Source organism: Rana temporaria, chromosome 3 (genome assembly GCF_905171775.1).
Source record: "Rana temporaria chromosome 3, aRanTem1.1, whole genome shotgun sequence".
Classification (NCBI taxonomy): Eukaryota; Metazoa; Chordata; class Amphibia; order Anura; family Ranidae; genus Rana; species Rana temporaria.
Genome location: NC_053491.1, coordinates 144,906,131 through 144,934,118, shown reverse-complemented (window position 1 = coordinate 144,934,118; position 27,988 = coordinate 144,906,131). Strand labels below are relative to the sequence as shown.

At 41.3% G+C, this 27,988-nt stretch overlaps 1 protein-coding gene across 6 annotated transcripts in view; it reads right to left on the bottom strand.

Annotated features, from left to right (window-relative positions):
* The window catches only part of KIF21A (kinesin family member 21A), a 235,803-nt gene that overhangs the window by 159,992 nt on the left and 47,823 nt on the right, over nt 1-27,988 (bottom strand). For all 6 annotated transcript variants that reach the window (XM_040343616.1, XM_040343619.1, XM_040343622.1 and 3 more), the window contains exons 2-3: nt 2,582-2,804; nt 914-1,096 (exon numbers count right to left, since the gene is read on the bottom strand). In XM_040343616.1, the coding sequence (XP_040199550.1) occupies nt 914-1,096; nt 2,582-2,804 (406 nt within the window). The remainder of the gene's footprint in view (nt 1-913; nt 1,097-2,581; nt 2,805-27,988) is intronic.

Sequence of the window (27,988 nt, the reverse complement as noted above, 5' to 3'; positions counted from 1 at the left end):
ATCAGGTGGATCCATATAAGTGCCCGTAAGGGAATGCGCGTTTGACCCTCCATAATTAAAGGGACCCCTTGGCGAGGCCAGCGGCCATTTTTATTACTGGTGGAGGTTTATCGCACCTACGGAGTCACCTGCATGCCAGTTTTCATATATTAGCACTGAAGATCTCACGGACGGTGTATTATTTGATATATGGACCGTTTCTATTAAGCGCTGCACGGTCTGTTTTATATTGGGTACAGTGTAGCATGACTGAGTAATTGTCAAAGTGTGAGAGCACTGAAAGCTAAAAATGTATCTGGGCAGGAAGGGGGTATAAGTGTCCTGTATTGAAGTGGCTAAAGAACCTTCTCTTCAAGACTAAAAATGCTTGTCAACCTTCCAGGGGACCCAGTACACACTGCACTTCGTCCCATTCAAATCTGTGCAGGTATTTCAAATAAGACTGCATTTGTATTGCTGTCAGTGCGTGCTAGAACTCGTTCCAGGGGTATACAGAGCCGACAAAACCCCTGCCCCCTCCTCCTAAAATCTACCCAATGAGAAGGGAAAATGTGCAGCTCTGCCATCTATAAGTACAGCCCTGTGTCTCCGTTTCAATCTTTTTTTACTACAAAAAAAGCTTCCGATTACAGACCAACACACAAACACATACACACACACATACACACACACACACACACACACACACACACACACACACACAGCCCTACAGCCTGCCATTTTGGATCAGATGCGGCAGAGCACATTGTAAAGGGCCATTCAGGACAGAAGCTCGGTCATTCTCAAACACAAGCCCACAACAACCCAGGCCAGATACAACACTAGTCTAGTGTTGTAGCTGGTATGAGGAGTTGTGGGCTTGTGTTTAAGGGCCATTTTACTTATTATGAAAAATAAATAAAATAAAACTAACCTCCAAGAACTGAGCATTAACTTTAAAATCAGGTGGAGGAAGACCTTGCTCCAGTGCAGCTTGTTGTTTCTGTTCGATTCTTCTATAGAGATGTTTTACAGCTCGAGGAATAATTCCTAGTTCTTCCTCTGTTATGTTCATGTCAAACCCTGTACCCATTGTATAGGTTTTTCCAGATCCTGTCTGAAATGGAGGAAACATAAAATATTAACAGATTATACACTACATTGTGGCATATGGAAAGCAACAAATTTTCATAAATTCAATGAGACCCATGTGTTTACTGGTGTCGCTACACACCAAGCCACCCCCAGATCACGTCATAATTTTTAATGACTGCAGGACCAACAATAGGTTAACCATTTATCTGTATGAACAATACCGATCTGACTCGTGGAAACAAGATTTAGTCAGGAATGTATTTGCTGGAACAAAACACCCTCCAGACGTAATGTATCTGAATAAATCTACCTTTGGCTTAAACGTGTCCTTCTAATAAAGAACTCTGCAAATTAACTATTATTATTTTATGCAAAGTGGTAGTAAACTCTGCACTACCACTTTAGCCTACAGGTAAGCCTATAATAAGGCTTACCTGTAGGGATAAAGAATATCTCCTAAACCTGCAAGATTTAGGAGATATTCCCCCCGCAATGCGCCGCTGACTGCAGCGGCGCATGCGCAGCAGAGATCCTCGGCTAAAGGCCCAGCAGCCGCCGGACTTTGCCGGAGAGAAGTCTTCCGCGCGCATGCGCGGGAGTAACGACATCGCCGCTCCAGCCAATCACAGCGATGGAGCGGCAATACCCGGAAGACACGCAGAGGAAAGATGACATCTCCCTCGGCGTGGACCAGGTAAGTTCCTCTCACCTCGTTCCAAGCCAAGTATTTCATAATGAACTAGTATGCGGTGCATACTAGCTCATTATGGCTTTTTTTTTTTAAACATGAAAAGCAGACAGCGGGTTTACTACCGCTTTAAGCAGAAAGCCTGTAAATTAAAAAAACAAAAAAACTTGAAGATGATTTATTGTACAGCCGATTAAAACAGAGCCTGAAAATCAACCATCTGTAATTCTGTACAACTCTAATGCCTCGTACACACAACCGGTTTTCCCCGAAGGGAAAACTGCCATGTTTGCTTTTTGTCGGGAAAACCGACCGTGTGTATGTTCCATAGCAGTTTTCCCCGCAAAAAAATTAGAACCAGCTTTTTTTCCTGTTGCGATTCCTGGCGGTCTTTTACCCCGTCGTGAAAACCGCTTGTGTGCATGCTTTTCTGAGGGGGAAAAAACACGCATGCTTAGAATGAAGTATGAGACAGGAGCACTCGTTCTGGTAAAACTAGCATTCGTAATGGAGATAGCACATTCGTCACGCTGTAACGGACTGAAAAGCGCAAAGATTGAAAAGCACGAATCGTCTCTCACCAAACTTTTACCAACACGAAATCAGCAAAAGCAGCCCAAAAGGTGGCACCATTTGAATGGAACTTCCCCTTTATAGTCCCGTCGTACGTGTTGCCTGTATGCAAGGCAGGCTGGAGAGGAATCACGTCGGGAAAACTGAGGCTCTTCTACACTGCCAGTAAAAACACTGAGCGCTTTTGAAGAGCTTTCCATTCATTTCAATGTAGAAGGGAGTTTTATTTTATTAAATATATCTTACCTGTCCATAGGCAAATACAGTTGCATTGTAGCCCTCAAAACATCCATCAATGAGTTTCTCTGTACACTGATAATAAATGTCATCCTGTCTGGATTCAATATCAAAGACATAGTCAAAGGTGAATGCCTTATCTTTTCCTAGGAAAACTTGGGGTTCTCCAGGCGTTGCCGATGTGCAAATATGACAACCTTCGATTTTCTCTTTGGCAAGTTGCGGTCGAATTCTGGAAGCAAAATAGAAAAACTGAATTAAGAGGGAGGCAAAAAAAAAATCAAAAAATCAAAAACTGTAATTGTCTTGAATTCAAGAACAGTAACTGAACAACTGTGCAAGACAGGATTTTCCTCACTTTGGAGGGATTTCTCACTTCCTCTTGTGCCTACAGGACAAGGAATGAAGGAAAATCTCTCAGGACACATGACCAAATAAACTGACAGGGGTAACTATTCCCCAATCCAGCAGTGTACCTAGCATAATTAACACACACAATATATCACAATTATTTTCAGCAGCATTAAAGCATAACTACACTTTTGTTGAGAATTTGTTATTCTGAAGTAATCCCTGTGTGTTTGTCTGTGCCTCTGAACCGAGTGGGTCTAATGGGAGTGGTTTTATTAACCGTCAGGTGTGGAGCTGAAGGGAACTAATGAGGAGATCTGCTGGTCCTGCATCCCTTTAGACGTGCTCCTATTGAAAGTATCTCTCAAAAAATGATTTGTTGCAGGGGATGCCTGAAATCAGATTTGTAGCTTAGGCAGACTTCTGGGAAAATTGGTGAGCCAATCACACAAGCAGGAAATTATGTTTCTGGGGAGTGGTCAGTACACACTGTGTACAGAACAGCTCCAGGCAGCCATATTGCAATGTATTCTCAGAAAATTTACACTGACTGCAGATTGAAAAGGAAAGGTCATTTTTAATAACATTCAATGACAATTTAATTAGTGTCGCAATTATATGCGCTATATTATTTTTTCTTTATTTGCTATTTTTTCCCCCATGAAAGTGGAGCTACCCTTCAAAATTAAAACAATAATGGACAGAACAGAGACAGAAAAGATTTTCTTGCTATAAATATATTATATAAAATCAAGTTGGATTTAAAAAATAAAAATAAAAAGTAGAGTCCTAAAAGCAACACAGCAAAGAAATGGAAACTATCTGCATGCTGAACAAAATCCAAGATGTTAACAGTGATGCACCTAGTGAGCTGCGGTGAAACATGGGGATACAAATGGCGTGCTAAATAAAATTCAAGTTTTAAATAGCAGTGCATCATGGCAAAAAACGAAGGATAATAGCTCCAGGCTTTGGTAGCGAAAGGCCTACCGGGGATTAAATTATGATATGATCCCTACAGATGTGATTTCAAATATGTTGCCAAAAATGGCTATCCCGACAAAACATGGTCTCCAAATGGACAACCATATACAAAACATAGGCCACAATCAGTCAGCGGTTTCCATATTCAGGCAGTAAATAGACAATTATTGAGATTAGCAAGCAGAAAAATAGGCAATTGTGACAACCACCACACTTACATTATACATTTTTTTCTTTAAATTGCCTCTTTGGCTGCGACATAGGTCCCAGCAGGTGTTCCGTCAGATATGGCGACCCTTTAGAATTGGTAACAGAAGTGACGTTCCGTTGAAGCCATCTTGCTACACCATCTTGAACTCCCAGCATTGTTCTGAGTGACTACAATAATAACCCCCAGCACTGATGTCAGTGACTAATAATAATCCCCAGTATTGGTGTCAGTGACTGCAATAATAACTCCCAGCATTTGTGTCAGTGATCACAATAACAACCCTCAGCATTAGTGTCAGTGACTGCAATAATAACCCCCAGCACTGATGTCAGTGATTGCAATATTAACCTCAAGCATTGGCAGTCAATGGCTGCAATAATAAGCCCCAACACTGGTATCAGTGACTACAATACCACCACCCATCACTGGTGCCAGTGACCACAATAATAACCCCAGCACTGATATCAGTGACTATAAAAATAACACCCAAATCAAGGGACAGTGTTATACTATTTCATTTTTCAACCCCAGTTATTGATGGTCAGTGATCTGAAAATGTCAGTATTGTGAGCGGCTATGCTGATATAGTTTTATTTTTAAAACTTATAAGCACCCCCACCTACAAATACTCTCATATGTATTCACTAAAAAAAAAAAAAATCGATCAACACAAGGTGTGGTGCCATTTGCCCTCTAGTATAAAATCACACCAATATTACATCAATCATATATACAAAAATGCATATGAAATTAAAATACAAAAATGTATAAGCAATCAATCCAACCAAAATCAAGCTAAAAACAACCAACGTGTCTTCAACAGTGCTTCTTTTACTTCTTCCAACCACCAATAATGTGCATACTACTTGATTTGCAAATATGTGATCGATCAACCACAAAATAAAAACAAACGATAGCATAAGGCTCCATTGCACACTGAAGCTCATAAACTGAAATTTTTGGGAGCTTGGGCATTATTTTATTTATTTATTTATTTTTAACAGCCCATAAACTCCCCTCTATGTTATTCTATGTGTCCATGCACACATGGACATTTTTGGACATTTATCAGCAGTGGAGTTTATGAGCTGTTTTCTGAACGCTCCTAAAAATCGCATTCAGGAGCAGTTTTTCTTACCACAAAACGCTTAAAAATGTTAGAAAAATGCATAGACGCTAATAAACATCGATAAACGCTCAAAAACGTGGCACACCAGCCTTTAAAGTTTTTGATCCATTGAAAAAAATTAAAACAATAAAATTGTAAAAAAAAAAAAACGCAGACGCGGAAAAACGCTAATGAACGCTATTGCAAAAACATTAAAAGACTCACTGCAAAGCTACTGGCGTTTAAAGAACATTTTTTTTATGTCCAGTGTGCATGAGGCCTAAATAGTTCCTCCTATGCTTCTCCCAACCATCAATGCTGTGCATATATCCACTTTATACACCACAATGCTGCCCTTCACCTGACAGCTTTGACCACCCCCCCCCCCCCCCCCCCAACTCACTGTAAAGTCGTTCGATGATGGGTCGATTGACTGCTCACAAATCTTTGCGATTTTTTTTTTTCATATGCATTTATGTATATTTGATGATGTAACATTGTTTTTTTTTTTACAATAGAGGACAAATAGCGCCACACCTTGTGTTAATCAATATTGATGGTCAGTGGCAATGCCATTAAAACTCACCCCCCCTGCATTGGTGGTGAGTGGCAGTGCTGTTAAAGCCCACTTCACATTGGTGGTCACTCAGTATTTACCGGCTGACAGTTTTTCAGGTGGGACCTGATTGGACACTCCATTCACTCCTATGGGGCAGCAGATGTCAGCGGTGAAATGTCTGCTAATACCCGCTGCCATCTGATCCTGTCCACCATCCATTCATCCATCTGACGGATCAGATGAAAACAGACAGTTGGTCCATTGTCATCTGATCTCCCCATAGAGGAGAGTGGGACTAGATCAGGTCCGTCTCGGCACAGTGAGCAGAGATGGACCGGTCATCTGCCTGCTCAGCGGGGATCAGCAGATCGATTCCCGCCGAGCAAGCAGAGTCGGTTAAATGGATCTGCCCAGTGTGAAAGAACCCCAAGGCTCCTTACACACAGGGCAGGCTCCATGGAGTCGCCTGCTCATCTGAGAATCTGTCCACTGATCCACAATAAAGGAGTGGGATTACAGTTAAGTGACCAAAAACCCAGAACTACATTCTCCGGAAAGGCAGAAGCTTTCAATTACTCCGATAGTAGTACAGTAAATTGCTACAAATTGTAGGCTACCAACAAGAAGAGCAGAATAATATATACTTTGGAGTGTGTAAAAATTAAACAATGCAGATTTTCAAGTTTCAAGAATCATGCTGTATAGGTGCAGTTTTTAATGATTACTTACACTCCCCCGAAACTGAAAACAAAATGAGACCAACCTGTTCTTAAAACATAAATAAAATGATGTAGGTTTGAGATACCACCCCTTAAAGTGTCTGTAAACCCTTACATACCACTTTTTGCTACAGGTAAGCCTACAATAAGGCTTACCTGTAGCCATCCTGGATATCTCCTAAACCTGCATGGTTTAGGAGATATCCCCTTGTATTTGAATGTGCCGAAGACATTGGCACAGGCACACGGTGCCGTTTCCGGTGGCTCCTGCGCGAATCACAGAGCCGGAGTCGGGTCTAACCATCAAGGCCCCCTCTTCTCTAGACCTGTAAAGCACTCTCCGGCTAACTCCCCACGTTGCATACAGTTTCAAGGAGACGTGCCAACAGGATCCAGTGCTGCAAGCAACATTACAGGTCAGCTCTTCTTCCCCCTCCAGCGGTGTGTGGGTACAGTCCCAGTGGCGTGCCCAGGTAGCTGTGGTATAGCCCGATTGTCTGGTGCTCGGCTATAGATAGTGAAATAGGGAAAACACATTACCCAAGGACATTAGCATAAAACTGAGGATCTCTGGGAGGGGTTATATGAGAGTTCCCACGGCTCCAAGATATTGGCAAATCGGCCGATACCGACCTATAACCAGGCATACTGTATGAACAAGAAGACTATCATTTGCCATCACAATGGGAAAAAATGGTAACAGATGCCCATAAAACAGGAGACAAAACAAAAATAATTTTTAACCTTTACATACATTATGCAGAACTTTTCACCCTCTGGCCACAGTGCCGCTATGTGTGCATGAACAAAAACTACCTCATTTTTCAAGACACATGCACAAAGTAAAATATTAGCACGGAACACATTTAGTACTTTTTCTTGAACTGTCAGCAGTCTTTGCCCCCAGCTGGTATGCTCTGACAGGCACCATCATGTTTTCTGAATTGTCTCAGACACATGGTTAGAGTTTCACATTGGATCTACAACATGAGCACTTCTTTGTGAATTTACTGAAAATACCGCTTTGGGGCAACATAGGTCATTTACAAAAATTACTCAAAATGGGACAAATTTGCAGAGACAATTAGCTCACACCTGCCTTGTGCTATTTACACTAATAGATGCCACACATGGACTGTGCGAACACGCCGGGGCTCATCCCTAATGCCAGCAAATGACTTTGGAATACGGTAGCATAGGACTAGTAGACACAAGGAATAAATTAGTGTGACTTAAAGGGGTTGTAAAGGTAAAAAAAATAATCCCCTAAATAGCTTCCTTTACTTCATTCTTCGATTTTGCTTTTAAATGTCCTTATTTCTTCTGAGAAATCCTCACTTCCTGTTCTTCTGTCTGTGACTACACGCAGCAATGTGAGGCTTTCTCCCTGGTTCGGAGTGTCGTGATCTCCTTGGACTACAGGAGAGTCAGGACGCCCACCAACACACAGCTCCTTTCTCTATCTGCAACGTTGAGAGCACTGACCCTTATTTTGCTTCACAATTGTTTAAAATTATTTTTTTCTCATGAAACTTCCCTCTTAAAGTGAAGGTGTTATATGCCTGTGCGTGTTATTTGCGGATAAATACAGTATATCTAAAGAACACGCCCGAGCTCATCCTTAGACTCTTCAGTGTATTAGTTAATTTGCATTTCAATTTAATGGTTCAAAGACTGTCAGGCAAAATGGTCGGCGCTCACGCATGTTCACTTCATCAAACCTGGCCCCCTTTGAAAAAAGTTTGGACACCCCTAATCTAGACAGATAACTGGCCAACACTACAGAAAACCTGGTGCAGCATTTCTCCAGAAAAACAATTTTAGTACTTGTATTTTTGTTTTATCCATCAAAACGGTAATCCTAGTCTTATTTTAAAGTGAAAATAGGATAGAGGGCTACAACCTCTGTCAGTTTATTAACCACTTCCATACCAGGCACTTACGCACCTTCCTGCCCAAGCCAATTTTCAGCTTTCAGCGCTGTTGCACTTTGAATGGCAATTGCGCGGTCATGCAACACTGTACCCAAACAAAATTGGCGTCCTTTTTTCCCCACAAATAGAGCTTTCTTTTGGTGGTATTTGATCACCTCTGCAATTTATTTTTTGCGCAACAACTAAAAAAAGACTGAACATTTTGAAAAAAAAAATACGTTTTTATATTTCTCTGTTATTTTTGTAAGAAAGTAAGTTTGTTCTTTCAATTACAGGCACTGATATGGCGGCACTGATGGGCATCGATGAGATGGCACTGATGGGCACTCAAAGGCGGCACTGATGGGCACTCATAGGCGGCACTGATGGGCACTCATAGGCGGCACTTATAGGTGGCACTGATGGGTACTTATGGGTGGCACAGATGGGCACGGATGGCCACTGATGTTTCCATGTTGCCAGTCAGTGCCCATTTGGGGGGCACTGATTGGCATCTTTTTTACTGCCTTTTTAATTTTTTTATTGCCCCTTTTTTTTTGCCCTTACCTGGTGGTCCAGGGTGGGCTTCCCTGGTGGTCCAGTGTGGCGATCCGAGGGGGGGTTGCGCTGAAACAATCAGCAAGAACCCCCCCTGTCAGGAGAGCCGCTGATCGGCTCTCCTCTACTCGCGTCTGTCAGACGCGAGTGAGGAAGAGCCATCATCAACGGCTCTTCCTGTTTACATCGTGATCAGCTGAGATCGGAGATGCAGGGTGTCAGACTGACACCCCACATCACCGATCGCCGCGGCCGCGCGCGGCATGAAATCCTGCAGGACGTCAATAGACGTCCAGTCAGGATTTTTAGAACCACTTCCCGGACATCAATCTGCTATTGACCGGGCGGGAAGTGGTTAAAGTAGACGTTTAGCCCATTTTCAAAGAAGTTACTCTATTAATTATCTCCCTCTTCTATGAAATAAATTAAAAATTATTTATTTTTTTTATCCCCCAATTACGTTTTTTTAATATATATATATATATATATATATATATATATATATATATATATATATATATATATATATATATATATATATATATATATATTTGATTGCACTGCACTATTTCATTTTTTCACCTAAGCAAATGATCTATCATGAGATTTCTGTCCTTGAGAGAGCAGAAAGGTGTGTCAACATGGGAGGAAGAGCGAGCCACCATTGCTTCGTCCATCAAAAAGAAGAGGATTACATTCACATGGGTTGCACAGTCCCAGTAAACTAATAAGATGTTCTGCCGGGTTCTACATGGTAAAAGCAGTAACATTTACATTTAGAAAAAGTCTCATCAGCAGGCCCATCTCCATAAAGACATGAATGAGCGAGTTTGGGGTGAAGAAACTGGACTGGTCTGCACAAACTCCTGACCTCAACCCGATAGAAGACATTTGGGATGATTTAGAGCGAAGACTGCGAGCCAGGCTTTGTCCACATCACTGACCTCACAAATGCACTTCTGGAAGAATGGTTAAACATTCCCATAGACACTCCTAAACCTTGTGGACAGCCTTCCCAGAAGAGTTGAAGCTGTTATCGCTGCAAAGGGTGGGCCAACTTTGTAAAATATTAAAGATGTTACACCAAGTAAATGGATATCCAACATGTCGCGCTTTAAAATTGCGCACATTAATGGAATGGAGCCAAACTTCGTTACTTAAAAATCTCCATAGGCAACGCTTTGAAATTTTTTACAGGTTACCAGTTTAGAGTTACAGAGGAGGTCTAGTGCTAAAATTGTTGCACACGCTCTAACGCACACGGTGATACCTCACATATGTGGTTTGAACAGCGTTTACATACGTGGGCGGGACTTACGTGGGCGTTCACTGCTGAGTGCGAGCTACCGGGGACAGGGGCGTTTTAAAAAATACATTTAATTTTTTTTTTTTACATTTACATTTTTTTGATCACTTTACTCCTATTACAATGAATATCAACATCCCTTGTAATAGGAATAGTGTGTGACAGGCCCTCTTTATAGAGAGATGTGGGGTTAATAAGACCCCACATCTCTCCTCCAGGCTGGAAAGCATGAGATCAAAAATTCTTATGCTCATGCTTACTAGCCGCAATCGCGGCTTTGTTTACTTCCGGGTACCCGGGTGTGACGTCATCACATCGCGCCCGGGCCTCCGACGGTCATAGAGATTACTTCTGACCATCTATGCTTCCCATCTGGCGCTGGACGATTCTTTCTCCGGGCCCCTGATGGCACGGGAGAGCCCGGAGAAGCAGCGGATGGTGGCGGAAAAGGGGGGATATCCCATCCCCCGCCTATAAGAACGATCAAGCCGCTTTGATCATTCTTATGGTGCGCAGAATCGCCTCCGGAAAAATAGGATTTTTTATGCTTACCGTAAAATCTCTTTCTCCGAGTTCATGGATGGACACAGCCTTAATCTTGACATAGTGGGATAGCCTATCTTTAGGAGTGACTAGGCAGAAAGTGTTAACTTCAAAGCTGAACCGCCCCGCCCAGGGTGCAGTTGCACCGACTATATCCTCTCAGCCTGCACCAAGCAGTTCAGTTTGTAGCAAGCAGTACAAACAAAAAAAATAAAAAAAAAAAATAAAAAAAAAAAAAGAGGGGTGGGTGCTGTGTCCATCCATGAACTCAGAGAAAGAGATTTTACAGTGAGCATAAAAATCCTATTTTCTCTTTCGTTCATGGATGGACACAGCCTTAAACTTGACATAGTGGGACGTTTCATAGCAGTGTCAAAATGAGGGGTGGGAAGCATAAAATTAAACTTCACCCCAAAACAGAGCTCCTCAACTGAGTAGTTGTAACTCTAAACAGCCGCCTGCAAAACTTTGCGGCCGAAGAAGCTTCCGAAGATGCACTCACATCAACTTGTAAAGTTTAGTGAAAGTGTGACCAGGTCGCCGCCTTACACACCTGGGAAACGGACACTTGATGTCAGAAAGCCCAAGGAGGCACCATTGCCCTGGTCGAATGCATCGTGATAGGGAGGCGCCCGACCCTTTATGGCGTAAGCCTGATCAGGATCTGTCGGGTCCACCTCGAAATGGTGGCCGATGAGACCACTGGGCCCTTCTAGACTAGGCAGAAAAAAACTGAACTGCTTGGTGCAGGCTGAGAGGATATAGTCAGTGGGACCGCAGCCTGGGCGGGGCGGTTCAGCTTTGAAGTTGTTAACACTTTCTGCCTAGTCACTCCTAAAGATAGGGTATCCCACTATGTCAAGATTAAGGCTGTGTCCATCCATAAACGAAAGAGAAACAATGATATCTGAATGATGCCTCATTCAGATATCCCCTCACAAAGCCCAGGACGTCATATGACGTCCACCCGGGATGGGAGATCCCCTCTGTGGACGTCATACGACTATGGGCTGGTAAGGAAGTGGTTAAGGGCCTGTTCACACCAGTGTTAATTTTGGCAGCAAATTTTGGATTTAGTCTTAGGACTAAAATGGCATTTTAGTTTTAGTCCCATTTTAGTCTTCTGCAATTGTTTCACGTATTTAGTCGACTAAATCTCCAGTACATTTTAGTCGCCTAAAACTAATTTTAGTCGTCTAAAATCAAACGAGTAATTAAATTGTAATGCATTAGTTATCATTTCTCTACAATTTCCAAACTCATTATATACTGCTGGAGTGAAAAATCTAATATTATTTATGGTATTGAGGTATGAACATGCACTACAGACCAGTGTTAATTTTAAAGTCAAATTTAGTTTTAGTCTTAGTCAGTTGTTTTAGTCATATTTTAGTCAAATAAAATAGTATTTAGTCGACTAAAATGTTTTAGTCATTTTAGACAAAATTAACGCTGGTTCACACCTTTTCTAACCCTTAACAAAACGCTCCTATAGCATTAATATGGGCATTAGAGCTGCACCTCATACACCTATTCCATTACAGCTAAACTAATCTTAACACTCCACAACCACACCGCAACTACCTGCCAGATCGTTTGCGAAGCGTTACCATAGACTTGAATAGGTGGCGTTGAAAGGCTTTAAATGCCTTCTGACTCGACATGAGGCTTAAATTTTAAAATGACGCAATGCCAACTCTTTATGGTTTGATAGTGTGAACAGCACTATGCGCTGTCCATTGTATCATTTCACAGGCATTTGAAGGGCTTTAACGCCTCCCAAAAGCCTGGTTTTAATGCCAGTGTGAACTAAGCCTAACTACATTAGGGATATTTACACTTCTGTCCCTGGGCAGGCAGCAAGGTGAAATCCCACTGTTGACAGTCATAACTGGAACAGGAGTGTATATGAAGTCTTCCAGTGGACACAGTGAGAAAAATGTACAAAAGTTATAACATTTCTCCACTTTAGCTATATCTGGTTTCCTCCTAGTTTTAGATACAGTTCCATAAAAAATAAATTTAACTTAACTTGAGTTCCGTTTTAAACATCTCCAGGAAAATAATTGTTTCTTCTATTACAAGAGAGCTACTACTCCAGCAGGCACTGTGCATTTCATGAAAGCATCACTAAGGCTGCATTCACACTTCGCTCATTCATTTGAATGACACCTCAAATCGTGGCGCAATTGCGGCAACTCGCATCGCGGCAAACATGTCACCCAAAAGTAGCTCCTGAACCTGCACTGCGATTTGAGGTGTCAATCAAATGAATGCATGTAAATTTTGAGTTCCGCGATTGGTCATTCACACATCGGTGCTTTCAAATCATGGGAAAATTCGTGGCAAGTCTGCCCGCGATTAAAAACTGAAGTGTGAATGCAGTCCTAATCTGGATAAAAAGGGACTTTTTAAAAACTTCTAGCCCATGTATTTATGGCCTGAATGCAATGAATATAAACAATGATTTCTGCATTGCGCTTTGGTCAGCATGTTCTCAGAGTATAAACTGTAAAAAAAAAAAAAAAAAAAATTGAAATACCCAGAATGTTATTTTTAAATTTTTTTTATTTGTTTACAAAAGTTGTATCATATGACCAAGTCGTCCTGAATATCACAGTCCTAGTTTAGAGCTGCGTTATCTGCCGAGCCTAGGTTCACACTGCTGCGGTGCGAGACACCACATGTAATTCGCACAGGAATCGCAGCACATTCCTGTGCGAATTACATGCAGTGTCTCTGGGGTGAGATTTGAGCCATGGATTTGTATGGCTCAAATCGCGCCACATTCGCACTAAACTGGTGCAGGACAATTTTTTTGTCTGAACCAGAATCGGATCGCATGGGTGTGAACAAATAGGTGTGACAAAAAAAAAGCGATGAATTTTGCAAACTGATTGTGAGGCGTTGATAACATACACTCGGTTCGCACGGACGGTTTGCGACGTAGATACAGTGCCAAATCCACAGTGAAATCGCACCATATCTAGTGGGAACCCAGACTAAGGCTCCATGCACACAGAAGCTGATAAATTGCGGTTTATTGGCATTTTGGCATTTGTTTTAAAAAAGCCCATAAACTGAACTCTATGTTAGCCTATGTGCCCATAGTCTGTGTTTTTTAGCATTAATGAGCTTTAGAGTTTATTAGCTTTTTTCTGAACGCCCAGAATTTGCGTTCAAAGTGACGTTTTTCGGTGGGGAAAAAATGCCAAAAAAAATGCCAAAAAATGCAAAACACTGACAAACGCTCAAAAACGTTGAAAAGCTCACTGCGTTTTTTATAGCTTTCTTTTAGCTTCAAATGAGCACATTACAGATCTAAAAAAAAACAAAAAAAAAAACACAGGAAATAGACCATGTAACAGCTAACTTTCTTCATCACTAAAGGCCATCAAAATACAAAAGTATCTATTTTTAGGTTAAAAACAATGCCTTTTACAGGAGCAATAGGTAACAAGATGCAGGCCAGTTGTGGGAAAACAATGTATTAAACCGGATGAAGCTTAAATAAAACATAAAAAGTCTTTTTCACAGCATAAAATACAAAATAATATTAAACACAATGTTATATTGTTTCTATCTGATTTCTTAACATATAATTTACATCACTATCAACTATACCCTTTTAAAGTAAATCTAAGAACACAGATAGTTCTGACACTGTTCAACGTGCCCAGAGGCTCTGCTGTAATCCGAAACAACCCTATTATATGCCAACACAATTACGTTACTGCAAATGTAGCAAATAGCCGTAATCTAACTGTCTGGTGGTTTAATGATGCGGATGAAGGGAAGCCAAGAAGAATGACTCACTGGGCTTTTATTTAATAAAGACAGCATTCCAATAACCTAATTAGCATGGTTTTCTCTTTGTAGCTCTGATATGACTTCAGATTTAAAAAATAGCTGGACAAATGAAAGAAAACATGATGGGACGTTTATTGACTGTAGGAAAAAAAAAAAAAAAACATCCGACGACAAAAACAGCAGCTGTAAAAACGTCCAGTGTGCATGAGGCCTAAAAGTCTACAGTGCATCCGGAAAGTATTCACAGCGCTTCACTTTTTCCACATTTTGTTGTAACAGCCTTGTTCCAAAATGGATTAAATTCATTATTTTCCTCAAAATTCTACAAATACGCCATTAATGACAATGTGAAAGAAGTTGGTTTAAAATCTTTGCAAATTTATTCAAAATAAAAACTCCCATGTACATTAGTATTCACGGCCTTTGCTCAGTACTTTGTTGAAGTATCTTTGGCACCAATTACAACCTCAAGTCTTTTTGTATGATGCTCCAAGCTTTTGCACACCTATTTTTGGTCAGTTTCTTCCATTCTTCTTCGCATGACCTTTCAAGCTCCATCAGGTTGTATGGGGAGCGTTGGTGCACAGCCATTTCAGATCTCTCCAGAGTTCGATCGGGTTCAAATCTGGGCTCTGGCTGGGCCACGCAAGGACATTCACAGAGTTGTCCCACAGCCACTCCTTTGTTATCTTGCCTGTGTGCTTAGGGTCGTTGTCCTGTTGGAAGATGAACCTTCACCCCAGTCTGAGGTCCAGAGGGCTCTGGAGCAGGTTTTCATCAAGGATGTCTCTTGTACATTTTTGCATTCATCTTTTCCTCGATCCTGACCAGTCTTCCAGTTCCTGCCGCTGAAAAACATCCCCACAGCATGACACTGCCACCGCCATACTTTACTGTAGGGATGGTATTGGCCAGGTGATGAGCAGTGCTTGGTTTTTTCCAGACACAATCTCTGTTTCATCAGACCAGAGAATTTTGTTTCTCACGGTCTGAGAGTCTTTCAGGTGCTTTTTGGAAAACTCTAGGTGTGCCTTTTACTGAGGAGTGGCTTCTGTTTGGCCCCTCTACCATACAGGCCTGATTGGTGGAGTGCTGCTGAGATTGTTGTTTTTCCGGAAGGTTCTCCTCTCTCCACAGAGAAATGCTGGCGCTCTGTCAGAGTGACCATCAGGTTCTTGGCAACCTACCTGAGGACCCGTTTCCCCCCAATCACTCATTGTTGCCAGGCTGTCCACTCTAGGAAGAATCCTGGTGGTTCCAAACTTCTTCCATTTACGAATGATGAAGACCACTGTGCTCATTGGGGCCTTTAATGCTGCAGAAATTGTTCTATACCCTTTCCTAAATCTGTACTCCAATACAATCCTGTTTGTCAAATCAACTGAATTTACCAAAGGAGGACTACAATTAAATTGAAGAAATATCTCAAGGATGATCAGTGGAAACAGGATGCACCTGGGCTCAATTTTGAGTCTCATGGTAAAAGCTGTGAATACCTACAGTATGTACATGTGATTTTATTTATTAATAAAATTGGCAAAGATTTCAAAACAAAATTCTTTCACGTTGTCCTTATGGAGTATTTGTTGTAGAATTTTGAGTAAAATAACAAAATTTAATCAATTGTTGAATATGTGGAAAAAGTGAAGTGCTGTGAATACTTTCCGGATGCACTGTATTATTTAGAAGTCATATTTTACAAACACTGCCGCTGGACAGCAGACAGGAAATCCAGACTCGTTTCTGGAGAGAAAAAAACTTCAGCAGAAGATATTTTAGGATGCAGAACTGAAGTCTCGTACTCAGCATTGTTGTCCTCTTTGCTAATTGACCTAATCTTTCCAAAAATTAACACAACACAGAAACGGACAGTAGGAATTCCAAAATGAGGATTACAGCATGCATACCCGTTTACATTATACAGGCATATTGGCTTCACAAGTTCATCCCCTACTAAATAGAGCTATTTGAATTATTTTGGTATAATAAAATATTACAAAAAGCAAATCCAGGCACAGGCCTTAACCAACTATGATCAAATATCTTTGACTCTCCGATCACACACACATGAATGACAGAGGTTAGTTGCACATAACCCTGGCAGCATTGTTATCAGAGAACAGGCAATCAGCTGACACTCCAGCTCTTACCATCACCAACATATAGCTGAAAGGTCTTTCTGTTTTTGCAAAGTTTTTCCCAAAGACATCCCAAACCTCATATAGTGGGCTGTGCAATATGGCATGCGATTCGCACTGCAGTCAAAATCACATGCGATATCTGTGTGATGCGATTTCAGCCTTACAGATAGTAAGATTGGCTGAATTCACATCACTTTCCGGCCAAACTTGCACAGGACCCTTTTTTTGATCCGCACCAGACTCGGATGGCATGGGTGTTCACACCCATGCCATCTGATTCATGTCCGAACTGACAGTTTGCACTGCGATATGCAAGGATACGCAGGATTCCCTCATAGCACCAATTGGCTACCATGCACAGCTGCCCCAGGTTTTGCACTTTCTACTTTTAGTAAATCAACCCCTAGTATAATGAATGAGACCTACAAATCAAGCTTTAATAAGGAAACGGATATCAAGACTTCTGGTTTGTAGTTTGTGCCTCTCGCACAACCAAATCAGTCGGAATACAACAACATGAACTTAGATACCATTCTTCAAATACAGGCCTCTTTCACACGAGCGACCATGGAAGGGGCCAATAACTACTTCCCACACAGGCATTTCTCTCTACATGTACAAATAATTTTTTGCTAGAAAATTACTCAGAACCCCCAACATTAATATTTTTTAAGAAGAGGCCCTAGATAATAAATTTGTAGGTGTTGCAATTTTTTATGTCTCACGATATTTGCGCAGCGATTTTTCAAACAAAATTTTTTGGGACAAAATACACTAATTTTAATGCAAAAAATATATATTATAATGGTACCAAAAAAAAAAGAAGATGAAAGAATATATATATATATATATATATATATATATATATATATATATATATATATATATATATATATATATATATATATATATATATATATATATTAAAAAGAAGGAGTTGCGCTATAAGCCTTATGGGTATGATAACCATAAGATCAGCGATATGTGTAGTCCCACAGTGATGTGAACATGCCAAAATCAGTGAAATTAAAGGAAGTGTCCAATAAATGAAATAAATCCAAATCCGTTAGTATTGCTGGGACAATAGTTGAATTGATCAAAGTTCAAGCTGACCCTTACCAGAGGTGTAGATCCAGAAGGATCAAGCTGGGCAAAAGGTAATAACCAATTGTTGGTCCGAACCAGATAAACTTCAGCCAAGAAGCTCCAACGTCATTTAGTCACAGCGTAACAGGAGAGAAAAAGGAAAAGCAAATCGTGCAAAATCATATGGCAAAAGACATAAACACTCTGACTTTTTCCCAGTGAATATGTGAAGTGAGATAGGAGACCACCACCATAGAAGCACACTGACCCTTACCAGAACTTAGCGACCCTCAAGGGATCAGTTAGACATGGAAGCAGTGTAATGCAGCTGTCAGCAGTGTGGCGTCCCAAGCGCGTTTTCCAAAACAGGGATCAGATGGCCAAGTACCAGTAAAAAATAAACGGGCTCACATAGTGAAATACCATCAGGAATTTAATGTAAAAAGTAAGTAGAACACTTACACTTAGATGTTTTAAAACAGCAATAAAATCAAGCAGCCGGCCGGCAAACAAACGAGGTACGTTCTCGAACGAGGCTGACGTGCCGACGTCACCGCGTTCGAGGACGTACCTCGTTTGTTTGTTCTTCCTATCTTAACCTTTTGGGGAGGAAAATCAAAGTAATATAAATATACCCATCTTTTATATATGGGTGTAGGTAAGGGTTAATTTAACTGTCATATATTTTTATTTGGCATACAAGTAATATGTGTACCAGGTATTATTGAAATATCTCCAGGCGTACAGAAGTTATGTGGGAACATACATTTCCCATTGATTTGCATGGGACTTTAAACAAAAACCCCGACCCTCACAAATGGGGGTAGTTAAGGGATAAATTAACTATCCTTTAGTTTAAGTGGACATATAAGTAACATGTGACCAAGTGTTATCGAAATATGTACAGCCGTTTGGAAGTTATGAAGTAACATGTATTTCCCATAGAGTTGAATGGGACTTTAAAGAAAAACCCCGACCATGGCAAATGGGGGTGGGTAAGGGTTAAACCACCTATCCTATGTTTGTTGCTGACATATAAGTAACATGTGTGCCAAGTTTCATGTTAATATCTTTAGCCGTTTGGACGTGATGCTGGAACATACATACACACACATTGAGTAATTATATATATATATATATATATATATATATATATATATATATATATATATATATATATATATATATATATATATATATATATATAATTTTTTTTTTTTTTGGTACCATATAAAATTTTTTACAGAGGAGGTCTAGAGCTAGAATATTTGCTCTCACTATAACGTTCACGGTGATACCTTGTGTCTGGAGCAACCACCATTTACATATGCGGGCACAAACTTCATATTTTTTACACTGTCCCTTTTTTATCATTTTTATTCCTAGAATAAGAAATGTAAACATCCCTTGTGATGGCAATAAGGCATAACAGGTCCTCATAGTCCCCAGAGGTCTCCATTAAAAGACCCCAAATCTGTCCTCTACCCTGGAGTGCAGGAGATAAAAAAAAAAGAAAAAAAAAGAATTGCATCTCTGCTTTTCAGAAAAAAATTGCAGTGTTTACATTTGCCAGAGCATTAAGTGACATGAGGTTTCTTCCAGCCTCCCAAGATCATAGAGATAACCGGGGACCATCTACCCCACAGCCAGCTCTGTGGTAACCTGGCGATGCTGCATTGGATCCCGGGCTACCCGATCGCATGGGAAAGGCCAGAGAGGCGTTGGAGGGCAGGCGTCCCCTCCCACTGCCTGTAAAAGCAATCCAGTGGCTAATCAGCCACTAGGATGGCTTTTACATTAAAGGGAATCACTGGCTGGAAAAAAAGATACCAGGGCGATGCCTGCTGCTGCAAGCACTATCCTGATATCTCCACTTGAGGTCCAGGATGTTATAGGACGTTCTATGGGCAGGAAGTGATTAAAACACAGGTGGTTGAGTCATTGTTTTATACCCCTCTTCCCTCCCTCCTAAAATCTACAATACGGCCAGAGAGAAATGCGTTGGGTTGCCACCTCATCCCTTTAAACCCGAACATATATGAATTACACTAATTTAATGCAGATAAGGCACCAAGTGAGTTTAATTTCCACCTTAATCTGCCACAGAACCTTTGTATTTAATGTGTTTGGTTTTAAAAGGGATGAGGTAGCAACCCTAATGCTGCGGCTGCAATGCTTTGCATTTCAGTAATGGCAAATCAAATGTGGCATGCTGAGCTAACAGGCAACACTGCCCCATCCAAATCCATAGGGCTGCGAGTCAAATGCTTGGCTTGCAGTTAGGAAGCAGTAGTCACGCTATAAAAAGGCATTCAGGAAGCGCTAGGGTCGCCTCCTAAACTCCAGACAGTGGCTGCTTAGCTGAAAAATGATACAACCACAGAACGTTTTTTAGAGCATTGGGTAGTGTGAACTTTGCAATATTGTGTTCCAATCCTCATAACCAAAACCAACAAGGACACTTACCTTCTACAAGTCCACTTTAAAAGTCCAACACTAATGCCACCTACATAAAAAACAAGCTTATTTCATCTGTTCCTGCTATCAGAGAGCAGCCATTACATTAAAATGTGGAAAAAGTGCCTATTCATAGAAACACTAGCAGCTCTGTTTGTTAACAGAGGCAGGGCTGTTCCCTGTAATGCTTTTTTCATGCTTGTGATGCCTGCATGTGGCGGTATTATAGAATACTTAGCTCTAACATTTACTTTAGCCTGACTAAACTGGAAAAAGAAGGCTTTTACAAATATTCCCTTGTATTAGTTACAGTAACGCAACTACAAGACTTATCCTGTACTCTGCAAGGAAAACAAGTCTATAGAAATTAAAGTTACTCTCAATTTCAAACTGGCAAAATGGTCTCAGTATTCATTTATTTTTGATATGCATATATTTCCACAAAGAACTATTTTGAAAATGCATTCTTACAGTAATTGTGACGGTGCATTTCCACAGACCTTGGTCAATTTCCTGCCCCAGTCATAACATGAAGCTGTAGAAGCTTGCAAGTGATATTTCCATGTCTAATATATTTACACCTGAGCAACATACTCTTCATGAACATGACAGAAGACTGCTGCTGCAAGAACAGTAACTAAATGAAAGCGAAGCCCAACTCTAACCAAAACCTTTTTTATGGATAGAGTGGGTAAGGATCAATGCCACGATTAGCTTTTGTTCTCATCTGTATCCCAATTGGGGAGATTTCCTCTTAGAATCCTTTTAGGAAAGGACAGAAAAGGAAGGGATTAAAAAGGTCTTCAACTGGGACACATTTTTAGTAAATGGGGCCCTGGTGAGGAATACACAATCTATCATTTGGGGAAATATTATGGCATCAGAAGCAGTCTGCAAACATTTAGATCTCTCCTTTTGATACAAGTTTTCATTATAAATCATTATCTAAGGAGAACATTCTCCCACAAATTCATACTGGTTTATGTAATCTCTTTATCCAGGTAAGGCCCTTTTCAGATGTGACGTATCCCCTGCTGATCAGAGCAGAGCGGGCAGATGATACATCTGTGACTGCTCAGTTTCTGCAGAGCAGCATTGGAGCCCGCTCTACTCTATGGGCGGCCAGGAGTAAATGCACTACGCTGTTGGTTTACACTTAACTGTCCTCCGGTCCGATCCGCCTAAACCAGGGGTCTCCAAACTTTCTAAACAAAGGGAACGTTTTCTCAGTTGGTACGTGATCTGGCGCAGCAGAGCTGCCTTGCCGCCACATATCCAAGTGAGCAGACGACAAGCAGTTAATGTGACCTACAACCTGTGAGGACATTTCATCGCCCATAACGTTTACAGTGGATTTAAAATTAGAAGTACATCCAAAGCTCATTTGGCTGTACTTCCCCCTGTGGATCACACTCATACTTCCCCCCCTGGCGATCAAACTCATACTCCCCCCCCCCCCCCCTGGCGATCACACTCATACTTCCCCCTGTAGATCACACTCATACTTCCCCCTGTAGATCACACTCATACTTCCCCCTGTAGATCACACTCATACTTCCCCCTGTAGATCACACTCATACTTCCCCCTGTAGATGATCCATTTTCAGCAGACTATGAGCTGGAGCGAGGAAGAAGAGCAGAGAGCAGTGACTGACAATCACCAGTTCTTCGCTCAGAGTTTTGAGAACCAAGCAATCAGCAGTGATCGCTTGGTTCTCAGTCTTAAAAATCGATGGGGGACAGATGCAGCATCGGACCAAAGCTGCATCTAACTAGTGAAGGATGATTCTTTAAAAAAAAAAAAAAAAAGAATCCCGATTTCCCTTTTAACCACTTGCCGCCCGCCGTCAAATGACAGCTGGGCAGTGCGACTCGTTCTGGGTGCACGTCATACGACAGCTGTTGCGCTGTGTTAGGACACGGCGAGACCCCGATCTCTGTAAAAAGCCGTGGCTCTTTAACCATGTGATCGGCTGTGTCCAATCACAGCCGGTCACATGTAAATACGGAGATGTCGGTAATCGGCGCTCCTTGCCTCTCACGGAGTGTGAGGAGAGCAGATTAGGCATCTCCTCACAGGGAGACATCTAGGTATGTAATCAGTGCCCCGATTACAATTAAGTGCCACTAATCAGTATGAACCAGTGCCCACAATTGCCAATCTGTGCCTCATCAGCACCCATCAGTGAAAGAGAAAAATTACTTATTTACAAGATTTACTGACAGAAACAAAAGAAAAAAAGTTTTATTTTTTTCAAAATATTCTGTCTTATTTTGGGGGGGGGGGGGACAGAAGTAGTTAAATACCACCAAAAGAAAGCTCTATTTGTGTAAAGAGAATGCAAAAAATGTCACACGGTTATAGTGTAGCATGACCGCGCAATTGTCATTCAAAGTGACTAAAAGCTGAAAAATGACCTGGGCAGGAAGGGGGTGCAAGTGCCCTGTATTGAGGTGGTTAAGGTGCAGTTGAAATGCGTCAAAAGTAATAATTTCCCCCATTTTAGCCTTGTACAAAAAATAAAAAAACAAACATCTCACAGGGCGTTTGAGGAGTGTTGCATGACACAACACGAATGCCTGTGCAACACGAATGCCTGTGCAACACGAACGCCTGTGCAACACGAACGCCTGTGCAACACGAACGCCTGTGCAACACATCCAAAATGCTTATTAACCACTTAAGGACCGCCCAACGCTCATATATGTCGGCAGAATGGCACGGCTGGGCACAGGCACGTACGTTTGCCCTTTAAGTGCCCAGCCGGCGGGACGCTCGCAAACCGGTCCAAAGCTCCGTGACCAAGGGAACCCGATTGCCGCCGGTGTCCCGCCATCGGTCACAGGAGCTGAAGAACGGGGAGAGGGGGAGTGTAAACCACCTTCTCCATTCTTCTCTGTAGCAGTGTCACTGATCGTCTGTTTCCTGTTATAGGGAACGACAATCAGTGACGTCACACGTCCAACCACGCCCCCCTACAGTAAGAATCACTCCCTTAGGGCACACTTAACCCCTTAGCGCTCTCTAGTGGTTAACCCCTTCACTGCCATTGTAATTTTCACAGTAACAGTGCATTTTTATAGCACTTTTCGCTGTGAAAATGGTCCCAAAAATGTGTCAAAAGTGTCCGATGTGTCCGCCATAATGTCGCAGTCACGAAAAAAAAAAAACGCTGATCGCCGCCATTACTAGTATATAATATTAATAAAAACGCCATAAAACTATCCCTTATTTTGTAAATTCTATAACTTTTGCGCAAAACTAGTCAAACGCTTATTGCGATTTTTATTACCAAAAAATAAGTAGAAGAATACGTATCGGCCTAAACTGAGGAAAACAATATATATCAATATATATATATATATATCTCTATCTATCTATCTATCTATCTATCTATCTAAATATATATATATAAATATATATTTAAATATATATATTAAATGCTCCATGTACTACTTTTGGTCCTACATTGATCCTACTTCAGGCCCATTGAATATCATTGAAGTCGGACCAAAGTAGTATCCTGTTCATGAAAGTAGGATGGATGTAGGACCAATGTAAAATAAATGTAGGACCAATGTAGCAGAGCAAAGTAGGATGAAAGTAGTGTAGTAGTGTGAACCCAGCCTCAAAGCCCTATTTGTGTGAAAAAATTATAATTGCCAGTTGCTCTGAATTCAGGAGCAAAGCAGCATTATTACCACACCACATCCCCTGGAAGAAATGTTCTTCACCGGCAGGCTCAATAGGTACCTGTGGGACTTTGCGGAGGGACTAAGACAACTAGAATAGCTAATGCACTTATATGTAAATGCTGAAGCACATATTTCTTAAAAATGAGGCCATAACTCTACTTTAATAGATGTATTATAGTGCAGGCTGCTTATTAAGGGCAGAAGAAAAGCTCCCTTTACTGGAAAAAAATGTTTAGCAGTCTAAAAATAGTAAACATTTCCAAAATTCTGCTGTTCAATTACCTAACACTTCAAGAATATGCAACCTTTATATGAATGTACGGAATTCCAAATCAAGGGGCACCAATTTGTGGTTTTTATAATTGCTCCATAAACAGACACATGTTCTCTTCACCTTTCCACATCAGACAGAAACCAAACATTTCTTGAAAAGAGCAATTTTGTATTCAAATAATCGTGTGTGTTTGTCTGTCAGGGCAGTCAGATTAATATTACACCAAATAACATCTCAACATTCCTGCCAACAAAGATTTGTTGTTATTGCTAAATAAACAGAACTTGTGTAGATAAATCACTGAATGCAACCACATACAGCAGAGTTCCACCCAAAGATGGAACTTCCGCTTTAAGTGACGGTGACCCATGTCATTTTTTTTTTGGGGGGGGTACCCTCTTTTTAGAGGCATCCAGCTACTACTTACTCTTGGGGAACCATTGCGCCGGAAATAAGTTCACTTCTCCCTGCAATCTTCTGGGATACGTCACAGTTCCCAGGAGATTGCCCGGCCATTCACAGCGTGCATCGCGGCTCACGCATTCCAAGTACATGCCCGGCTGGGAAGAATGCCAGCGCCGTGGAGAAGGGGCTTCGTATGCCCGCATCGCTGGATAGTGAGCTTTAACTTTACCACCTACTTTTTTTTCCCACCCACTTTGCTACTTCTTCCTTTGACCACTTCAGTACCGGGCACTATCACCCCTTCCTGCCCAGGCCAATATTCAGCTTTCAGCACAATTGCACTTTGAATGACAATGCACGGTCATGCAATGCAATTTTTATGGTTGAACTAGATGGACTTTATTCAACCTGACTAACCATGTAATACTGTACCCATAAGACAAAATGTTATCATTTTGTTCACACAACTAGAGCTTTCTTTTAAAAAACAAAAAACAAAAGTGTTTTCTTTGTATCGGTTATAACATTTAAAATTTTGCAAATAATCTTTCTTCATAAATTTAGGCCACAATTATCAGTGTCAATGTCCCTTTAACACAAGCCGATTATCGGCTCTCTTCTCTCCTCATGTGGTCAGCGTGAGGAAAGAAAAGCAGATAACCGGTCTGTGTTTACAGCAGTGATCAGCTGTAATTGGACACAGCTGATCATGTGGTAAAGGGCCGCTGTGATTGGTCTGAACTACTCAGCAATCACAGAGCATGCAGGCAGCGCGATCACAGGACAACATTTATGTCTGCCCTCCCAGCAAAGTCAACCCATGCTGAAGCCGTATTTCAGCTATAGCGTGGGCAGGAAGTGGTTAAAAACGTCAAGCTTTATTAAAAATACCGTAAAGCACTCACATTTTATCGTACAATATAATCTGTACCCTGCCAAGCTGTATATGTGCACAATTACATTGTCCTCTTTAGGAATCCAAGATATCAGCAACACAGTACACCAGATAACAGGGAATCACTGCCTATGTCACTTCTTGAGGAAGTCGCATGTCTGGTGATGAAACATGTCGAAGACAGAATCATCAAGCTAAGTAGGAAGTGATTTAAACCATGTTAAAAGTGTTCAAGCTGTTTAAAGCAAGATTTTCACAAGGTCAAGAGTAAGTTTTTAGGGACCAAAGAAAGAAAAATCTCTTTAGAATTACATTAAAGTACATGGAACAATTAGGCCTCATGCACACTAGCGCTAAGAATAGACCATTCAGGTCTGCAAAGCGAACATTCTTAAAACAAATCTGAATTCATCTTGTGGTCTTCGATGTGCATTTGATGTTCAGAAGAGTTAGGGTTCAGGGTCTGTTTAATCCTGGTTTTGCAGAGCTGAATGTAGCTGAACAGATGTAAAGGCATTTAAAATGTACCTAAACATGCATTTAAAGCGGTTGTATAGGTAAAATTTTCACTTTCAATGTAATTGGGCGTGTCATTATTTTAAACCGATTGCTATTAGCCATTTTTTTCTTACCTGTATACTTGTGAAGTTACAGGTGCATTCACGAGTGGGGACGTGTACCGCGCATGCGCCGGATCCCCATTCATTCCGGCAAGCAGAGCCTCGGCCGGATAGATTCTGTGTCTATGTCGGGGCTGCGTCATTTCCTGTTGTAGACGTCAGCCCCGACATCCCGCGATGCTTGCACTGAATTTTCCCCCCAGAGGAACCTGGACTCACTACGTCACAGGGTGGAGGGTTTTCTCTTGTATTGGAGCAGCTGTGATTCGCTATGCTTTGTTTCCGTAGTAACCGGAAACGAAGAAGAGTTAGGACAATTAGCTATTAGTGCGCATGCACGGTATTACGAGAGGAGTATGTACTGTGGGCGGAAATGAATATCTTTACAGACACGGAAGACCACAGTGGAGATGGCGCCAGCTAATATGCAGAGAAACTTTTACAAGATAAAGAATATTTGCAGTAAGAACGAAATTTTATATATATTCAAAGTAACCATTTGAATCGTAATTACTATTTATTTAATAATATTGTGAAAATCGTTTTTATGTGGGAGGGTTTACTACCTCTTTAAGCAGGAACATCTAAACACAAAAAAGATGACCTAGGAAACACAAGGTCACATGTATGAGTGTTTCAGGAATAAAATATGCTTGGCATAAGTTTTGCTTGTTTTTTCCCCCCCCCACACACCTGCGGTGCCTCAGGTGGGGCGTGAAGACGGCTATAGAAGTGTATGTCTTGCGGGCCCGGTATTGTTGTAAATGCTGGTGCTTCTGTATATCACAGTTTACCTGCACATGAGTGTCCAACGTTTTCATGAAGGTAGAAGCTTCGCACTCTGGAAAAAGTACAAGAAGCGAGGCACTGATCTCATTTGTCCATGTCCTGCTGTATACAACTGAAAAAGTTTACGCAAAAGCATTGAATGTCAGAGTTCAAATATGGGCCTACTTTTGACAGATGTGCTGTACAGAGGTGCATTTAGTCTGTTTAGTCTTTGGGTTTATTCTACAAAAAAAAAAAAAAACTGTCATCCCACTTTCCCAGAAACACTTAAAGTGGTTGTAAGGCTTAACTGTAGGTAGAAGAAATATCTCCTAAATCTACAGGGTTTAGAAGATATTTGCAGAAGAGACTGCACTGATGGCGCACTGAGCGTGCCGTTAGTGAAGGCGATTGTGACATCATCGCGGGCCAGCCAATCACAGTGCTGGAGCCGTGATACCCAAAAGTCACTCCAGGAGTAATGGCGGCAACGGAGGAGGCGAAAGAGGGTCGCTGCAGGGGCTTCGATCTCAGGCAAGTACCTCATAATGAGCTAGTATGCTATGCATACTAGCTCATTATGCCTTTGTCTTGCAGGGCTTATTTTTTATTTATTTTTTCAGGAGGCTTTACTTCCTCTTTAATAGCCAGAGTTGTAACCTACAGTAACCAGATTTTGTCGAACTCAGCTTAGTACGGGATCAAATTTGACAAGCTTGTTGTAAGGAAAGCAAAACCCAAAAGTTTAATCTTACCAAACTACTACTACAGGCTATCCATGAAATGCCACTAAGAGTTTCATGAGCACTTCTACCAGCTGGACTAAAAATGACAAGCGATAGCTACATTGAGACCAATGCAAAAGTGTCAGATTCTCTTCACCCCAAACTTAGCCCTCCCCATCATTTGACAATTACAGAACCAGGCTGGCAGATGCTATATCTCTGCTAATAGAAGAACTCTGCTAAAAGGGAAAAAACATAGGCAGTCAGATTATGGCACATGAGAATAT